The sequence below is a fragment of the Larus michahellis genome, chromosome Z (genome assembly GCF_964199755.1).
Source record: "Larus michahellis chromosome Z, bLarMic1.1, whole genome shotgun sequence".
In the NCBI taxonomy this organism is placed as follows: Eukaryota; Metazoa; Chordata; class Aves; order Charadriiformes; family Laridae; genus Larus; species Larus michahellis.
This window is the reverse complement of record NC_133930.1, coordinates 4,320,113-4,339,526: the sequence shown is the minus strand read 5'-3', so window position 1 is coordinate 4,339,526 and position 19,414 is coordinate 4,320,113. Positions and strand designations below refer to the sequence as shown.

The 19,414-nt window shown below is 44.9% G+C and overlaps 1 protein-coding gene across 4 annotated transcripts in view; it reads right to left on the bottom strand.

Moving 5' to 3' along the window:
- Nucleotides 1–19,414, bottom strand: part of ST8SIA5 (ST8 alpha-N-acetyl-neuraminide alpha-2,8-sialyltransferase 5) — a 75,957-nt gene that overhangs the window by 48,574 nt on the left and 7,969 nt on the right. For 2 of the 4 annotated variants that reach the window (XR_012584968.1, XM_074570673.1), the window contains exons 1-2: nt 7,826–8,319; nt 1,009–1,714 (exon numbers count right to left, since the gene is read on the bottom strand). Coding sequence is in view for 3 of the 4 variants with exons in the window: in XM_074570673.1 (XP_074426774.1) it covers nt 1,009–1,139 (131 nt within the window). In the remaining variant the exon portion in view is untranslated. Of the gene's footprint in view, nt 1–1,008; nt 1,715–7,825; nt 8,320–19,414 lie in introns of those variants that run through there. The other 2 variants (XM_074570674.1, XM_074570672.1) reach the window with 2 other exon arrangements.

The following is a 19,414-nucleotide window of genomic DNA, read 5'->3' as shown; positions in this document are numbered from 1 at the left end:
GTGCCCAAAACAAGATGGAGTCCCCCAGCCAAGGCCTCACGGCTAAGCAAGGCACAGAAATTGTTCTGTGGATAAACTACAATACGCCTGTCTATACATATTAATAACATGCTTGTTCTTTCCCTCCCAGTGAGAAACATTTGCTGATATGTCAGCATTTTGCTTGTTCTTGGCACAAGGCAAACAACTACATGAGTTGCAAACCAGGCAAGAATCAAACCATTGATCTCTCCTGGCAAAATGCAGCTAAATTCCAATAAAAAATTCCGCAGCAGCTACCTACGCTACCGAAACCCACTTACCTCAAAGCATGTAAGAGAAACGTTCCCCTTTATAAAATCATACAAGCCATAACACCTCAAACTAGATTTAAGTAAAATAAACTCTGCATGGGTCAAGGTCAAACACTTGGAAGATCATCCCCACTGCTGTCTGCCATAAAAAGAGCGGTACCGTTTTCAGATCAAAGGCTGATGTGCTCTACAATAAAGCAGCCTCAGCAGCAAATTCATGAGAATATGGCAGTGACAAAATAAAGTGCTGTAATTTGGAACACTAGTATTGCCACTTTGATTTTAGGAATTTCATCAGCATGTTTGTTTCTAAAGACATTAAAGTTCAGGTAATGAACATACTACCTTACTTCAACCTCTCAAGCCATTTCAGTTTGAACTTACATAGGGTGAAGAGCCTATATCAGGGGCAAATACCCAGCTGGTATAAGTCAGTCTATCTTAAGTTAAGCAAGACTTAGATTTTTACAACAGCTGAGGATTAAAACACAATCTAACAAACATACAAATCATTACACTCTGCCTAACATCCTCCTTTATTAATGATCTAACAGACATTACAGATGCTGGATGCACCTTCCCAGATTGACAAGATATTAATATTGTCAGCACGACACCGAGAAGTGGTTTGAACCGTTATAATGGTACGGCTGGATCTCTTTCTCCATTCAGTCCGATCAGACAACTTTTCCTATTCCCTCAAATCCCCCCTTACCTTTTGAGATAGTTTCTCCCATAGAGGATCTGCTGCAGCAAGGTGACCACGGCAAAGGCGCAGATGAATATGAAGAACAAAGTTCTGTTTCCCAGCAAATCCCTGCTTGACGAAGGGTCAGTGTATCCCATCCTTAAAAGCCACTGAAGCTCCGCTGGGTAAAATTCAGTTCATTGTCGCCTTCATGCCCCTTTTGCTGGGAAGCGGAGGGGAACGCTTGCTGGCTTTTCTCTGAGCAATCCAAGGACAAGGTATCCCATTGTTTGGCCCTGCTGCCCCTTCCTTGCCCCTTTTGGATGTTAGCTCCAGGATTGTGCGCAATGGCTTGCTTCCACGGTAAAGTTTCCAGGAGATTCAGACGTGGGTAACATCTAAAATCATCTCTCAGAGCTCTTTCAGCTCAGGCAGCCTGTGCTGTGCAAGAGGCATTCTGTTCCATCTAAGCCTCTCTTGAAAACCCGCTGCTAGCAATTATCTACTTCAATCCCATTTTCATATTCCAGATGGGGGAAGCTGCAAATAAACCAGAAAACTGCAGCCAATGGCAAACACAGGGCTCCGGCAACCCGCGTTGGAAACACATAGTCGTCAGCTCTTCTTTGCTTCTGCTCAGTGATTCCAACGAAATGTGCTTGCAAGGAGACGTGACTGGGGTGTGCTATTATTGAACAAGCGTGTAACGATCATGAGGATTTCATTCAGCCCCCTGCAAAAAAAACAACAGCAGCAATCTGGTCAGGCTAGAAAGGAAAGCTGCATTTTGTGTAGCAGCGTGCTGTCCGTACCGTGCCTTCGGTACTTCAGCATTTGCAGGCAGAATGCAGTGCCTTTAGTCATAGACCGCTCACTAGTTGGGCTCCTGTATTTCCCCCCGGTTATTCCTCCGGAGTAAGCGTAAGCAAGGTCACCGTGCATCTCTTCAAGGACACGGCTCTCAGTTCCTGCATGCTGATTTATTGGAGGCTCTGAGTAGCCTCACAGCCGCAGAGAGGGAGACTGCATCTCCGTGCAGGCTCTAAGAACCATTCATTTAAAGAGACAAATATTCAGATTGTTCCTCGACCAGAAACAGTTCTCTTTTGAAAGGGCAAAGCAACAAGACCTTATCCACGGCCATCGTAACTCCTCTAAAAATCTCCCCATTGTCAGGAGGGGCTCGATTCAGCTCCCAGGGAAATCAATGGGAGTTTTGTTGCTGATTTCTTTGGGAGTAGAAGCTTCCCCCAACCCTTAGCTTCTTAAAACAAGTTCCAATAAAAGCTTTATCCATGAATGAAACATCCTGGCTAGAAGGTTGTTTTGCCCCAATAACAGATGGGAAAAGGATTTTGACAACAAAATGCAGGGAAAAAATTCTTCGTCTAAGAGAATGGGCAGATTTTTGTGCGATTAAATTTTCCAACAGTCAAATCAGCATATGCAAAATGTTCCAGTGTGCCAGCAGCCCAGCTGTGTGAAGCAGCAAACAGGGACTGTTCCTGAACTCTGTCTCAGCTGTAATTGGTGCTGCATGGGAAGAAGGGCCAAAGGTAACTTTGTGCAACCCTTTCAACCCAGTTCCTGAAGCCAAGGCTAGTCCTCAGCATCACCTAGGGCAATTCAGTAAAGAAAATTAAGGGCTAAGAAAAAAACAAAGCCTGCTGGCTTTGCCCTACCTACTTTTAAGCAACAGAAGTATCAAAAGTGTTTAAGGTAGGAATCCGGTCACCCTGAACTGCAGGCAGGAACCCCCTGGGGACATCCAGCCTCTGACGCTTTCTTCAGCCCCTTTCAAAGCTCTCACACATGCACTTGTCAGTCCCGATAAAGGCTCCCATTATCACCTGCGCATATAAAAAGAGTGGTGATCCCTGGTCAGATCAAAGATTATCCAGCGCAGAGCCTTGTCCCTGACACTGGCCAGTGGTGGATACACAGGGAAAAACAGAAAAAAAGGGCAAGGACATACTGATACTTCCTTGGAAACACTCTCCTACTCTTCTGTGGTTCAGGGTCTTCCTGAACCAGGGGAAGAATCCCTGGAGGTTGCCCCATCCCTGGAGGGGTTCAAGGCCAGGTTGGACGGGGCTTGGAGCAACCTGGTCTAGTGGGAGGTGTCCCTGCCCATGGCAGGGGGGTTGGAACTGGATGATCTTGAAGGTCCCTTCCAACCTAAACCATCCTATGAGTCAAAGAAAAATATTTTGGTTAGGAAAATAACTGAGTTGGATGCACTCATTTTTACTGTACTGGGAATAATACACATACCAGGGGACTGCAAATTAAATAGCAAAAGCAGTTTGATTCCCTCTTGTCAAAGTCTTCAGCTCTAGGGCCAAATATGTTTCTTTTAACAATCAGTTCGTGAAAGCCCATAGAATACGAGAGTGTTTCCATACAGGAGCCATACCATTTAGATGGATCTAACCGCATAACCTTCTCGGTAACGGGAGAAGCACTACAGCCATCAGAAATCTACTGCCATCAGAAATCCCAGGTTGGGACCCAAGATACTACACAAGTAGCTTTTTATGGGGAAGCTGAGAGGTAAGGCCAGTCAGGGTAGATGTGAAGAAAAAGGCACTTAATGCTTTGATTTGTTAGATTTTTACTCATAGCTTTGAAAATCACCTCCAAGAAAATTGTCTCAGTTGCTCCAGGAGTTATTTTACAATAACACCAAAGTATCAGAGCATAGAATTTGGCTACTTGTGACCTTCTATGGGTATGATGGCAGTTTTGCAGATTTCAATTTCACTTAGGTTTTGGTGAAAACACTTTCTGCCTTTTCTCTTCTATTCCTCTTCATTCAAAGTGATTTTTTTCTTGAGATATCTGTGCTGTAGCGCACCAAACTCATGAGCCATGAGATATTCTTTCTCCTGGACCGATGGTCAGCCTGAGCTGCAGTAAATAGCCTGGAAGCGTCGTGTACTCTCAGCCAGTCTTTGATTTTGTGTGTCCTCTCAACCTTCTCTGCTAAATCGAGCTGGCCAGAAGATACAGCACCTGAGAGGCCGATGAGCAGGAAAGCTGCACGCGTAAAGCAAAAAGCAAAGTACAAACATATATATTATAATTGGAGAGGGTTTTCTGCGCCAGATCTTGCGCGGAAACCGTTCCCGATGTCACATGTAAAAGAAATCTGTTTGTTGCCTTCAGCCCACAATAATACTGCAGAACTGGAAGCAGAGCAGCTCTGTGCAAGCATAAAGAAATAGGATGTCTATCGATAAATTTTCAAAATATGCTCAAGCGTTGTAAGTGAAAATAGTCACATAATGCATGCAGAAGGGCTGAATGAGCAATGCCAGCATTCATTCCCAGGGGCCCTTTGCGAGTTTGACTTGTCAAGGACAGGCCTCCTTGAAAGCATCAGGCCTCTGCAGAAAATAATTTAAATTTCTTAAATTATTTTACATCCTGCATTTAAGCAAAAAACAGGCAGCAAAAGAGCCCCTCCAGATTTTGAGAAGGGCTTGGGGAAAAAGACATAACAGTAAGTTGTGTTGCAAACACAGATTTGCTGGGCATGACTGGGCCCCAGGCGCTGTGTACAGCACTGACTGCTGGTCACGGGGGTATTGACCCTGCAACGGACAATGTAGCTACAGTGGCACTGGCAGCATACAGGGAGTCGTAGAATCATGGCATGGTTTGGGTTGGAAGGAACCTTAAAGACCATCCAGTTCCATCCCGCTGCCCTGGGCAGGGACACCTCCCACCAGAATAGGTTGCTCCAAGCCCCGTCCAACCTGGCCTTGATCACCTCCAGGGATGGGGCAGCCACAGCTTCTCTGGGCAACCTGGCCCAGGGGCTCATCACCCTCACACCAAAGAATTTCTTCCCAATGTCTCATCTAAATCTCCCCTCTTGCAGTTTAAAACTGTTCCCCCTCATCCTATGGCTCCCCTCCCTTATCCGGAGTCCCTCCCCAGCTTTCCTGGAGCTCCTTTAGGGACTGGAAGGGGCTCTAAATTCTCCCCGGAGCCTTCTCTTCTCCAGGCTGAACCCCCCCAGCTCTCTCAGCCTGTCCTCACAGCAGAGGGGCTCCAGCCTTTGCAGCATTTCCGTGGCCTCCTCTGATCCTGCTGGAACAGGTCCATGTCCTTATGATGTTGATGCCCCCAGAGCTGGAGGTAGTACTCCAGGTGGGCCGCATCACTCTACACTCCAGTCAGCCTCATGCCAGAGCACAGGAACACACTAAATAAGATCTCTTCCGTCATCAGAGGACCACTTAACTAGTATCAGCTACTCAAAATGCCTCTTACAAAATGGTGAGAGAGAGATGGATAAGCTGCATGATATGCACAAGCTCAGAAAGGGTATTCCTTTATTATTTCTTGGAGTATAGACTTCAGAGGCTAAAGCAAGAGTGGCAAAATGGAACTGCTCTTAGCCTGTCATAATATGAAGCTGACAGAAGCAGTTGGGCTTACACGTTGCTGGCCTTTGTTGTATGTGAGCTCTTTGCTAAATATCATCAGAGACAATCTATCATCAGAAACTCCTCCAGCCTGAGCAGTGAGACTCTGACATGACAAACACGAACATGTTCCACACGGTGATACCCTCCAATGGGAGCTCATCGCTTGCTCTTAAGTCCAAATGAAGCAGAATGAAATGAAAAAAAAAGAAAGAAGAAAAAAAAAAAGAAGAAAAAAAAAGTTAAAATTGAATCTCAAATACAAAGATGTCTTGGCTAACCACCAAGACCATATTTCTGAAGCTCCGGAGAAGGAAAGCGGAATTGGCAAAAGGACAAAACCTGGACAAAATCTTGTCCCTGCATGAGAGAAGACTCTTCTTCTCTCATGCAGGGAAAAAGCACGCCTCTGCTGAAAGGACAATATTCAGTCCTTATTTCTAAGTTGCAGTTTATTTTTTAACGCAAATGAAAGAGAAGAATTCACTTTGGATGGGCAGGCCTGATTGGGAATTTCCTTAAGTACCTTTCACTGAACCTGTCATTTGAATCAGCGTTTGACTGATTGCACACTCTAATTTCAGCCGAAAGCAAGGGCATTTGGTGTCTCGGAAAGCAGGATCAGTCTGTTGGTTGTTTAAATCAAGGTGTACATGACCGAACATGTTGAACTCACAGTACTGTACAGGTTCAGAGTAAAGCAAAACATGCTTCATGTTCCCTTTCAGGAACTCCGCCACTCTCCACTCTTCTTCAAGACCATTATGCAGGTTGAAGAACTTCACACACAGCACAGCAGAATACTACAGGCTGTAAAAGGTTTTAGTAGAACACTTTTTACATCCCGATCTAGTATCTTTTTTTCCCCCTAAATTAAAATTAAATCAAGCCTATTTGCCGTTTCTACGATGCCTGTGTCAACAGATCCCTGATTTTGCAAAGCACTGGCACATTAGGTGTATGCCTGGAAGGTTCTACTGAATATGAAACTCATAAACATATGCTTATCAATATTAATTCTTTTGCAGATATAAAACTTGAATTTATTAGCATAATCTAGTGGTTAACACAATGTCTAGTCCCCCATCACTGCCACAAATCCATATGTCTTAAACTGGGATATTAAAGGAAGCTGAAAGGATTCAGCCAAGATGTAAACATTTATTTCCTCCTGAGTAGGGCTAAGCCACGAGGAGATGACAACATCTACGTTGGCACCCGGCCTCCTACCTGTGGAGCTGCCTAAATAAGAGGAGGTGTCCTGACAATAACATATGGTCCGCACAGTGGATATACATTACATCATCTATTGAATCATGACCAGTTTCCTTCCAGTTATGGGTCACATAAGCACTGGAGAAGAACTGACCTCGGTGCATAATATTTTTTACACTGCTGACACCATCTCTGTTGGAAAAGAAGCGAGGTCTTCCTCTCGCTGGTAGGAAGCTCTAAGGCAGAGGCTGCCATGGCCATAGTGCTGGACATTTACTATTGACAGTTCCTTATAGCTTGCTAAAACATATAGCAAAGTGTAAAATTAATCAGGGCTCAATGCTAGGGACAGCCTTGCTTTCCCAGTGGCGTTTCCAGATTCCTAGAAAATATAGGAAGTTTAGCATCATTGTCATGATCCCGTACAGGCTCACAGAAACCCTGCAGGTAATTGAGAAGGATGGAAGCTCAGTTTCCCTGCAGGGAAAAAGAAACAGGACCGAATTGCTTTTACAGGAATCATCTCTTAAAAGTTTGATTTCGGAGCACTGCATGGGAGCCTTGGCTTTAGCACCAAATCAACAGGACTGAGGTGTTGGCAGAACCATGGAGGGGTCAAAGGGTTTCCATGGCCAACATTTGCTCTCAGAATGGGAACATGATCCTGCCTGTATCCCAAGCAAGTCATAACTCCCACCTAGCTCATCAAATCCAAAACTTAGAACCTTCTTGTGAAAGTGCTGGAGTCAGTGACACTCACTTTATAAGTTTAATGGCCATTGAAAGTTTTGACGTTTCTTTTCCCTGGAAATATTCTAGCATTACCACTACAACGAACAAATATTTCCCATGGTCAGAATAAGGATCACACATTACCTAGTGCTGAAAAAGCCAGTTAATAAATATTTCACTATTTTAACAATGAATTCTAACAGCAAAAATAAAAATGGTAATCTGAGATATTTAAAAAAACCTAAAATATGGCATATAAAGTTAGATTTAATTCACAGAAACAATGAGTCTGATCTTGTATTATGTTCTGCTGTGTCAGTCAGTATTACTAACCAGAATGGGGGTAAATATCCCTCTGAATAACAAGCTAATTAAGTACTTCAGAAATTTTACACTACGCTTATAATCAAGATGTAGAAGAGACATATTCTAGAAAATTATTTGGGCTGTTGTAAAGTTACCTTTGCCTGTTTACCACAGTTCGGCATTGATTTTCGAAGGAAGGAGGTATACTCCTCTTCAATTAACCGTCAGCTTCAGTTCACACAAACTTGCAAGTAGTCCAGACATTCAGCTTTCAAACCATTCTTCATGGTGTCCTCCTGCAGCACTGATTACGTGACTAAATACACACTGGAGGCAACGAGCGTTGCCTTGGGTAGTCTACCTGTTTACTTGAGTTACTCTTCTAGGCAAAGCCAACATGTTTTCAGACGCATTTTTAAAATAGTCCATGCTAGTCCTTGCTTAGTTCAGTCCATGACAAAAATTATAAATAAAAAAAACCAAACAGCTGGCTTCTGTGGTCTTCAAAAATCCCCACTCTTCCTGAAATACGTTTTAATTTCCTCTTCTGGCACTGTGGAGGTGCTCACTGGAAACGTGGACAACCAACCCTAAAGGAACAAATCTCTGCCCCTACAGTACTGTGACCAGGCACATCCTTCTGTGCCTCCTGTGACAGTGTGGATTCAGCTTTTAAGCTCTGCACAGCGTCCGGTCTGACCTGCATGCGGTTACGGAGATAGCTATTAATAAAACTGGCGACCCTTTCAAATTCCTTCCTTTGCATCTGTGATCGGCCGTGAATTCCTCGGTCATGCTTATTTGTCCTAAGGTAGCAAATAGAGACCAATCCTGGAACAGGACAGTGTTAGATGCTGAGGCGGGGCATTAGCAGAGCCAATTTTTGACACGAGAATTTATAATTTAAGCAGGCAAGAAAGGAAGGGGAGAGAGAGATTTGTTAGCCTCTTTGACAGAGGGCAGGAATTGTGATTTAGGGGTGATGTTCGGCAGCATGCAACTTGCTCAGCTTGCAAACACATACTAGGATGCAAACCCGAGGCGATGATGTCCCATTTGGCTGACAAACAAGTCTGAGAGTCCCAAGGGGACATCTGGCCACCCAGACCGAGAAACTCATCCATAGACAGGGCCTGGATCACCCCTCACCTCTACCAGCAGTTTGAGCTTTGCTGGATCTGCAACAGTGAAAGTCACTGCGCTGTCACAGGCAGTGCCTGACACGGGCAGGGAGATTGAGGGCAGCAGCTAAAAGGGTATTTAAGCATCTTCCTCCTCTTGAAATTTTGGGAGTTAAATGAAAAAACTTGTTTGGCTCTTGGCTGCAGTGAATTGCCCAGGGCTACAACTCAGATAAGGACTTACAGTGAGATTGGGGCCTACAGGAGGGATAAGGAGGGACTCTTTATCGGGGAGTGGAGTGATAGGACAAGGGGGAATGATTTTAAATTCAAAGAGAGTGGATTTAGATGAGATCTGAGGAAGAAATTCTTTGCTGTGAGGGTGGTGAGCCCCTGGCCCAGGTTGCCCAGAGAAACTGTGGCTGCCCCATCCCTGGAGGTATCCAAGGCCAGGCTGGACGGGGCTTGGAGCAACGTGGGCTGGTGGGAGGTGTCCCTGCCCAGGGCAGGGGGGTTGGAACTGGATGGTCTTTAAGGTCCCTCCCAACCCAAACCATTCTATGATTCTATGAGATCTTAAACTCAACCAAAGCTTGGGGCTAGCTTGGGAGTTGTTCTGACCTAAACAAGGCATAGCCCTTGGGGAAACTGCAGCTTCCCATGACCCATGGCATGAGTTTAAAAATACTCCCCAGGCCAAAGGTAGTGATCTGTGCCTTCCCTGCTCGCACACCCAAACACACCATAAGCATGGCTGACATACTTTTCAAAGTACCACTAGTTATCACTAATGAATGTCTGACCAGACTTCCATCCTCACAACACACTGCCAAGAAGAAACCCCATAATCTACCCCATTGACATTTGCTATATTCCACCTACTCCCAGTGCTTCCTTCTCTCTGGCGTAGGACCTCCTTGCCATCGGCCAGAAAGTTCCGCACATTTATCAGCAGTCTTTGGTGGTGGTGTTGACCTTTTGCCAGCAAACCTGGAATAAATTTAAATATTTATTTAAATAGCACAGTACAGTCACTTGATTGTGTTTTTTCTTTGAAAACCTCAAATGGGGAAGCCAGAGTGGTAGTTTATCCACAGCCTATTATTAATCTCCAACGCAGGGAGTTGCGACAGCATCTGGCCTCCGGGATCCAGTGCTCTAAAAGTGGGAATTAAAGAAATGCCTTTGACAGGGAGAGATATCCCCAGGAGAGCTCTCGTCTGAGAGAGGGAAGCACAGCACAGCATTTAGCCAGAATAGGGGGTTTTTTGCGGAACATTCCCATCATCATCACCTTTATTTAGATTTCACTTTGAAACAGCTTTTTTATTTTCTTCCAGGTGCATCCAGCAGCTCCGCTGGAGCTAAGAAGTTTGTGCGTGGGGTTTTTTTCATGCAGTGTGGGTAGGAAGGTATGTGGGAACTGTAATTCAGTCACTTTAAATCACATGGAGCTGAAGCCTGAAAGGAAAAATAATAATAAATGGTTCACATTGTCAGGCTCAGTGCAATTCTCAATCAATTAAAGCTTATTTTAGCATCAGGGCAGCTCATTTTTAAAAAGTTCTCCTGGCGCTTTGATGCTTTCACGTTACTGTGTAGCTAGAAAGGTCTTGCTGGGAACAAATTACTCTTGGTAAAGCTTTTCTAAACTGCATTTTTAGTTTCTGTCAAATGACAATAAATAAGATCCACGTGAGCGAACGGCAGCAACAAAATAGCTAGTGGCAGCGAGAGAGTAAGGCTTTGGACCCAGGTAAAGGAGGAAGATAAATCTGGGGCTCAAGCACAGTAAAAATATGGTTGTTTGGGCTCGGAGTCTGCAAACATATTCCTCAATGCATCTAACTTTCAATTGTGCTTCAGTATGTTGGGACATTAAATGGTGAAAAGTCAGCAATGCAGGTATTCTACATCACATAGCTGCTTTTTTCACCATTCGTTTAAAACTAAATATTATATCTGCATTTTGGATCTTTATTTTGTGCCATTATCGTGTCACGGATGTGGATGACACAGGAACATCCGAATCAATATTCCTCTTTTGCAAGCCACGCGGCACTTAAGAAAATGAAACACGATGCCAGATTCACACTGAAAGTTTCACTGGTCCCAAAGTTGGCTAATTGATGAGGAAAGCTCTTCCCTGATGTGCTAACAAAAATCGTAACTAGTAGCGTTTGTAGCTCCTTGCAGTCTATGAGAGTAGATGGCAAACAAGGACAATGCTGTGAGTTCACCTCCGCTGGAATCACTGACAAAATATTTGCTTAATAAAAGGGGCAATGATCACACTACATTCCATATTTATTTTTTTTACTGTGGTGAAGACAAAAAGATTGTGGAGGATATATGCTATACCATTGCATACCGTCATTATAAGCTGATTAAACTTTTGCTCTAAAGTTTAACAGACAAGAAAATTAAAAGAAAGGTTGAAAGGGTCTACAAAGACTGTCCCTTACTCCTTTTTAATTTCCAGCTTTCTAGCCTCCCACTTTCTCTTGCTTTTCCTCCTCGAGTCCTGGAGCCGTCCCTCACAATACACCACCCTTGATAGCATTTTTTCATTCACTTTTCCCAACCGGAAAAATGCACGATATCAAATACAAAGCAATAGGGAATTTGAGACCTTTCAGCACAGCAGGGAACTACAGCACAGTCATCAGTTTCCCTCTGACAGCTGATTTTTGTGCCCGATCTCCTCACCTTGGAGACCACTACAGGTTTGGCTTGGGAATCCAAGGAAGCTGTAGTTCAGATCGATACATACAGCATCCATCTGCTTTGGGTGAAGGAAGGACGTACCTTTTCCCTCAGCATTGTTCCTTCCAGTTGATGAAGTAGAGGAATTGGCTGGCACTGCAAAAAACAGGCCTTTCATGATAAACATTCTTGTTGTGGCACAGTGGTGGATGAGAAGCTCGACATGAGCCGGCAACATGCGTTCACAGCCCAGAAAGCTCCCTGCATCCTGGGCTGCATCCCCAGCAGCATGGCCAGCGGGGTGAGGGGGGGGATTCTGCCCCTCTGCTCTGCTCGGGGGAGACCCCCCTGCAGCGCTGCCTCCAGCTCTGGGGCACCAACAGCAGAAGGACACGGAGCTGTTGGAGCGGGGCCAGAGGAGGCCCTGGAGATGCTGGGAGGGCTGGAGCCCCTCTGCTGGGAGGACAGGCTGAGAGAGCTGGGGCGGTTCAGCCTGGAGAAGAGAAGGCTCCGCAGAGACCTTCCAGCCCCTTCCAGTCCCTCAAGGGGCTCCAGGAAAGCTGGGGAGGGACTCCGGATCAGGGAGGGGAGCCATGGGACGAGGGGGAACGGCTTTAAACTGCAAGAGGGGAGATTTAGATGAGATATTGGGAAGAAATTCTTTGCTGTGAGGGTGGTGAGCCCCTGGCCCAGGTTGCCCAGAGAAGCTGTGGCTGCCCCATCCCTGGAGGGGTTCAAGGCCAGGTTGGACGGGGCTTGGAGCAACCTGGTCTGGTGGGAGGTGTCCCTGCCCGGGGCAGGGGGGCTGGAACTAGATGATTTTTATGGTCCCTTCCAACCCAAACCATTCTATGATTCTATGACATGATCTTAGTTTAGATGGTCACCAACTTCACGGGAATACATATCTTGCTCTGGGCCACGCACCTGGTAAATCCCTGCAAGCTCTGACCAGCCCTACCCAGAGCAGAGATGGACTTTGAATGTTAAATACATACTTGAATTCACCAACTGCTGCCTGCAACCGGCATATCATCCTTCCCTAAAATATGCAGGAAAGCCATTAACTCTGTATTTCATGTCTGTTGCCCTTCCTTGCCATCCCCGCTCTCCCATCACGGCACATCTGTGCTCCAGAACTTACATGTTCCTGTTAAAAGTATTATCTTCCCAGCAGCTAGTGAAAAGTCAACGATATCCATCCAAGCTGAGTTCAAACACCAGCTCCAAGTGTTTCATACCCCATTGGTTTTAATAGGTTATTCATATTAAAAGTAAGAGATTCAATTAAAAAATCAACTATTCCCTAGTTTGCTGCTTTTGCAGAACTATCCAGTCCTTTTTTAATGTAAAACCCTAAACTTCCTCCCAGCAGGCCAAAAGCCGAGTTCATCCCTATCCTCATCCCAGTGGGGACAACAGACCTAACTCTCATTTGCTAATTAGTAGGAGGTTTGGTCTCAGCTCCGTGTTTCACCAAGCTGCCTTCGTGACTTCAGGCAGAGCCACACTGCAGTGTTGAGGACTCCAAGCTGGCTTGGGAAGGCAAAACGGCACTTCTGCGAAAGCGCGGCTGCTTCCAGCACTTGATCTGTGATTTCTGCCTGGTGCGGTGGAGTCATCTACTGCTTAGTCACCTCATCGTACGCTCCGTATGCCACGCAGATGAGTATCTTTACCCTCCTCAGCATCTCCTCCCTTATTTCTGAGCTAGCAATCACAGCATTTCTTGGCCTTGCAGGTGTATTGCAGGAATAACAAGGACAGCTGCACGAAGCTGTCCACTTACCGTGTAAGGCAAAAAAACTCTTCTGCCTTTTAACATACAGCTTTGTCAGAGAACTGCAAGAGCAGGATCCACCTGACTCGGCACAGGATTCAGTTCCCTAAGCACTGCCACCCTGAACCACTTGAGGTGCCCCAGGAACATCTGGTTAAGTGTCTTGGTTTGAGCGACACAGGATTAATTTCTCTTTCAGCAATTTCACTTTTCACTAAGGTGTCTTCTAATGCTTGGGAACACTGCACTTTTAGAATAAACTAGTGTCTGAATTTCTGAAAATATTTATTTCATATCCAGCTACGGTATGTGGGTTTCAAGGTCTCAGTGTTTCCGAGCTCTCCAGGTGCAGGGACGAGGAGGAACGAGACCCAGGCACTCGATCCAAGCTGCCGACAGGGTTATTTCATACCATGAACATCACATTCAATATAAACTAGAAAGTTTGCTGAGGAGTCTTCTCTCTTCCTTGATGGCTGCCATCCTGAGAACTCCTTGCCCTGGTGCCAGAGCCCTGAGCCCTTCCCTTCCTCCCGAAGCCGCAGCGCTCGCAGTGTCCCACATTTGCTGTCCCTGCGGGAAGTGCACGGCTTCTGCTGATGGAATGGGCTGAGTATAGTCCTCGTATATTTTATATTGGCATCAGGATCAATACTGGTTCTTTAGTATTATTGTTGTTAAGTATTTAGTCTTATTCTATTAAACCTGTTTATATTTCAACCTTCAGGTTTCCTTGTTGTTTTCCCGATTTCCCTTCCCGGGTGGGGAGGGGTCATCAGCTGATAGAATAATTGTCTAAACTTGACAGTAAATTGTTGTGGGTGCCTCAAACCATAACATTAAGACAGACACGTATCATACACAGCTCATGGGAACCAGGAAACCTAGGTATTAATATACCTGTGTACCTGACTCCCACCATAAATGTATGGACCTACAGCCTACCGAAACCCTCCATGCAGTTGGCTGAGATTTAGTCAATCTGCTCCACAGAGACTAGCAATTTTTTCAATCCTAAAGTAAATTTCTAAGCTATGTCAAATGAAGCACATCCTAAAAACGCCTTTGTCCTTCCTGACTATAGCAGGAGCTTGGGATGACCAGTTCAGTTGCAGGTATGTGTATGGTGGATGCCTGAACGCTGGTGAGAGAGAGGGTCAAGTGTGCAAACATCATGAAAACAAGTTGAAGTTAACGCCAAGTAAACAACATAAGGAAGTGAGCTATGAATGTTTCCCCCTTAATATTTAATCTGCTGAAAGTGGATTATTATATTTGTCACCTATATTAATTCCAGCGAAACTGTCAGAGAAACTCGCATTTCCTGCAGCCACCTGCCATTGAAGGGAGACAAAGCTACAGAATTTCACCTCGATTTCCAGTAATATTCTGGTCTTTTTTTTTTTCTCTCTCATACCTACTGTAGACGATCATCAGCAAATGAATAAAACATACTTTCATGCGAATGAAACAACATGTGCCAGCTTTGCTGCTGGCATTCTGTCCACATGACTAGCCCTCCCCTTCTCTAACCCTTCTTCCCACTTCCACCATTAACCCCCCTCTCACAGTCAAACGGAAGACAAGGCAAATACGGGAGTCGTGATATTTCTTCCCCCCCAGTAACATTCAAAAATGGTCTGGGGTGAGGAAAGGGCGAGTTATATTTCCAGACAATTTAAGAAAATCAGATGCTTTAAAATACGGTTTCTGCTAGAACTGAAAGAATTTAAAAAGCAACAAAAATGAAATAATTTGAAACTATTAAAAGGGAATGGCCAGTTATATAGCGTATAGCTTTTGGAAGTCCCTGCCACGTGGCAAAGTGCTTACCGAGATTCAAAAACTCCTTGGACGACCCATGCAAAGGCAAAGAGAGAGAGCATTGACAGCTTCACGGATCGCGTACTAACACCCCAGAATCACTGTGTGAGCCACCCAAAACGTCCTCAGCTAGGCGATTCTGTAATCATCTGTTAGGAAGGTGAAAGATAGGAACAGCTTGCATAACCTCAAGCATTTATTATTCAACATTCCCTTATTTTCATGCCCTTCGCTAAGATGCCTGACCTCCAGGTTCCCCCACGGGGATGGCAGGGAACAGTGACAGGAATATAAAATGAAAAAAATACCCGTGCTTGCATAATTTGACCCCTGGATGAAATCTGAGAGTGAAATCAGGGAAGTTAAGGATCGTTAATAGAATCTGCCCTGGTTTTTAGGTTATATTTCACCCTTTGGTCATCTCACCTGGCTGCAGACTAAATACCACCTCATATAATACTAAGAAATACAGCTTACTGGAGTTGCGGTTCTTGGTACACACACTGCTTTGTTTCCTATGAAGACGTCAAGAAAGGGAGTTAAAATGCCTACAAAAGAAATCTTCACTTGCTGCACCTTTTGAAGGTTAGCAGAGAACCCTCGAACAACAAGCAGCTAACGACTGGGTACACGCCAGATTTCACTGAGTTGTGCCAGGGATGAATTTGGCCATGTATTTTTCATTTGTACATCCCCCATAAAGTTGAATCATCGGGCAAATTCTGCTTAATCAGAACCTAAGCCAGTACATGCTTAAATCAATGGGAGGCAATCTCGATTTCCAAGGGAGGAAGCAGAATCTAAATCACTTGATTATCAATTCAGATTCACTTTTCTTTTTTTTTTTTTGTTCTTACAGCAAAATCTACTATGCAAGTGGCTTTAACCCACCCCCGTTACCATCAGTAATAGAGATCCTTAATCCAGCAACCGGCCAAGCACCCACAAGCTCTTTTAAAGCCCTTCGGAAAGCTTAGAGCAATCCTGGGAAGCATCCAATATCATACTGGACTGATACGTAGAACAGCTATTTCAAGCTTTTTTTCCCCTATCTGTTACCATGCCGGATAAAAATGGCATTAACTAATTATTTTAATTGCACTTTTTGTAGTATTTCTCATGGGACCTGGACTGCAGCTGCCTCAGCTTGATCCCATCTGGCTGGGGGATGGGAAACTATTATAAAATGTGTTTTCCACGGAGTGAATAGGACTTTCTGCTGCAGCTGTCTTTATGGAGGTGGGGGAGCTATTGGAAACAGGTGTATCGCACAGAAATGCTCCCTGGTTTGAAACTATCTAATAGACTCCAGCAGGAAAACTTCAATCAACTCCACAGGATCAAAACCAGCCTAACTCCCACCCTCCTTTTGTGTGCGCATGGGGGAAACACACAGTGACTACTTTTAAAAGAACAAATATCTTTGCGGGGCTGATGTCCTGAAAAGTTACTTATGGCTTTCCAACACGAATTTATTGTTTCTGAAGGCAAAATATTGCAACTTTTTGGAGCAGTTGTTATCTTGCAGGCGATGAATTATCCGCAACAAGATCAAGATCACTTATGGAAAAATATGCTGTTACAAATGGAGTGAAGGAAAACACCCCCACAGAAACCTGATTAATCAAGTACAATTGGCAGCAAGCACAGAAGAGAGACTGTGTTCTTTAGGAGACATTTTTTAGCGCGGATGAGTTTTTGTTTGGCTCCAAGCGATGTTGTCTTGTTTTCTCTATTCCCATTCCCATTTCAGAACTTGTCAAAGGCTCTGTCGGTACCTCAAACCCCACATGTCCTGACTCATTTTGCTTGGGCTCCAGTCTTTTACGGATGCTTGGTAACAAGTAAGAGGGAAGGTAACTGGGATCTTCTTTGGTTCCAACCAGGCTATCGCTAAAAATCTGCATTTCCCCCTGAAAATCCTGCTCGTGTTAAAGATGAACTACATCAGTATAACAGGCACTGAGCTGGGTATAAGGCATTCCCAGGAGCATTCCCGGGGTCAGACCCCATTCTCCAGAGCATCCATGATAACATAACCTCCTGAACATGCTACTGGGAACCTCTTTGTGCCCAACTCTTTTGGGGTGGGCTAGACAGTGAAGTTTCCCCCCCTCACAGTTAGAATTTGATAGCCAGAAGTGGGTATCACTCCTTCTCCGTGTCTGACGTTAGGGAGTTAACTTTTTTCCCCCTGTGTTATTTTAGTTCCTTTTCTGAACACATAACAGATGTGCCCAGAGCCCAGAAAAGGAGCTTTGGGAAACATTTCTGTTTTTTCACTAAACAAATTCTGACAAATCGAACATCCAAAGTACAACAGCTCCCTTCCCCTCTCTGACCTCTGCCTCACAGCTTGGGGAGGCTGTCAAAGGCCTTTTCTCCTCCCAGCACGTTTTCCGCATCCGAAGCCTGGTCTGTGCACTGCTTGCATGCTGCCCTGGGGCAACGCAGCATCTCCTGACTCTGGAAGAGGCTAAATTATATAATTTTGGGTACAGAAAGGGTTTTCTTTGACTCTTCTACATCTGCAAAATTGCTTAATGAAAGTGCAGCAACTGGTCTAACGGACCCTAATTAAAAAAAAAAAAAAATACCGCTTTCTGAAACGTTTCCAACTTGCCGTTCCACACTAGATGATCATGGTGTGCCAGGACAGAATGGTTTTTTAATGGCTGGAGATAACAGGATGCTGCGGTATTGCAAGTACTACAACCTGGCCTAAGCTGGTCTTCCCAACAGAAAAAGCAAACCTGTCCTGCTCTCAGCTACTCATCTTTGCTGTTGCACTGCTCCTTCCCTCGTACAGCATTAATCTTTGCACAGATGCATCACGACTATCAGAGAGGTAATTCAGTTTAGAATTTAGAATAAACCCAGCAGAAAACAAATTTAAAAGGCTAAGTTTTCACATGGATCAGCCTCCCAGTCCGGATTCACTGTACAAGCACAGAAACACTCCCAGGAAAGAGGAGAGGGGATGCTACACAGGAGGCACGTGCAGGGAAGCCGGAGATGAAGGGGTGAGAAGAACGGACTCTTTTGGCAGCTGTGCTGGCTGTTGTCAGCGGAAAGTGTTTGCGAAATGATGGCCTGAATAAGTGGTATGTGGCATTTTCAAGAAAGCCCTGCTGAAATCTTTGGACAACATCGTATCACGTCTCTCTCTATTTTTACACAGCACAGGCTGATTTTCCAATAAAACCACTCTGTTCAAGTAGGCAGAAGGATAAAGGCATGTCACACAAGTGGCCAGGACAAAAAAAAAAACCTAAGAGCCATGTAGAGATGGGGGATTTTAGCTGCCGGAGAGCTACTGCCTCGCTCTGCAACCTTGGGAGAGGCGCTTGACCTCAATTTGCCTTAGCTGGAAAGCTGGTGGGGAGGGACGTGCGGGTGCACAGGCCTGACAGCGTGATGTTGTGGCAGGGCTAGGCTTTGCTGGATGTTGTGTAGCTGCTCGTGGGCAATTATGTACTAAATCACAAAAGTGACGCTAGAAAGCTCCAGGCATCTTCACCAGATTTTGCTGGCCATTAATCCAGCAGAAGGCTGCTAATGGCATGTGATTGCTTTCTTTGTGCTACTGCCATTTAAGGTCACTCTGAAGGACACAAACTCTTCTTTATTTTACAGCAAGAGATTCAGGCAAAATAATAACCATGGGTTTCAGAGAATAAGTCCTCAAAATGCCAATAAACTAATGAGATGTGAATTGTATGTTTTAAGTCTACAGCCATGAACTGAAAAGGAATAAACTCTTGAAATGCAAGGCGCTCTGATGATAAATGAAATACCACCTAGTGAAAGCAGATGAAGAATTCATCTGTGGCGCTTCCATAACTAAAAACCTTTAGAACAACCCTCTGATTATGAATCCCACCCACTGCAAAGCTCTACTGCACTGCAGCTCCTGCGCGTCCACCTGGCATCACTGCACATGGAGAAGTGCAGGCCATCCACCGGGCAGCTCACAACGTGCCAGTGTGCAGCAGAGATTTTCCATATGAATTAGAGACGGATGTACCAGCACAGGAGAAAGGGCAGCCAGCAGCGTCCTTCACGTCATCCATGCATAGAGAGGACCAGACCTGTCAGCTCCAGCTGGGCAAACTTTCAACACTAGGAGCTGGTATCAAGCTTAAAAGTCTTTCAGTCCAGCCTTTGGATGATGGCTTTTAGTGTGGTTACGTGATGGCCAGCGCTGGCTATGGAGGGTTATTGCGATTTGTAACAACCCTTACGTTACAATTTGTAATAATCCCAGCAAAGATAACAGACACATCATTCATTGCCTGATTTGAAAAGAACTC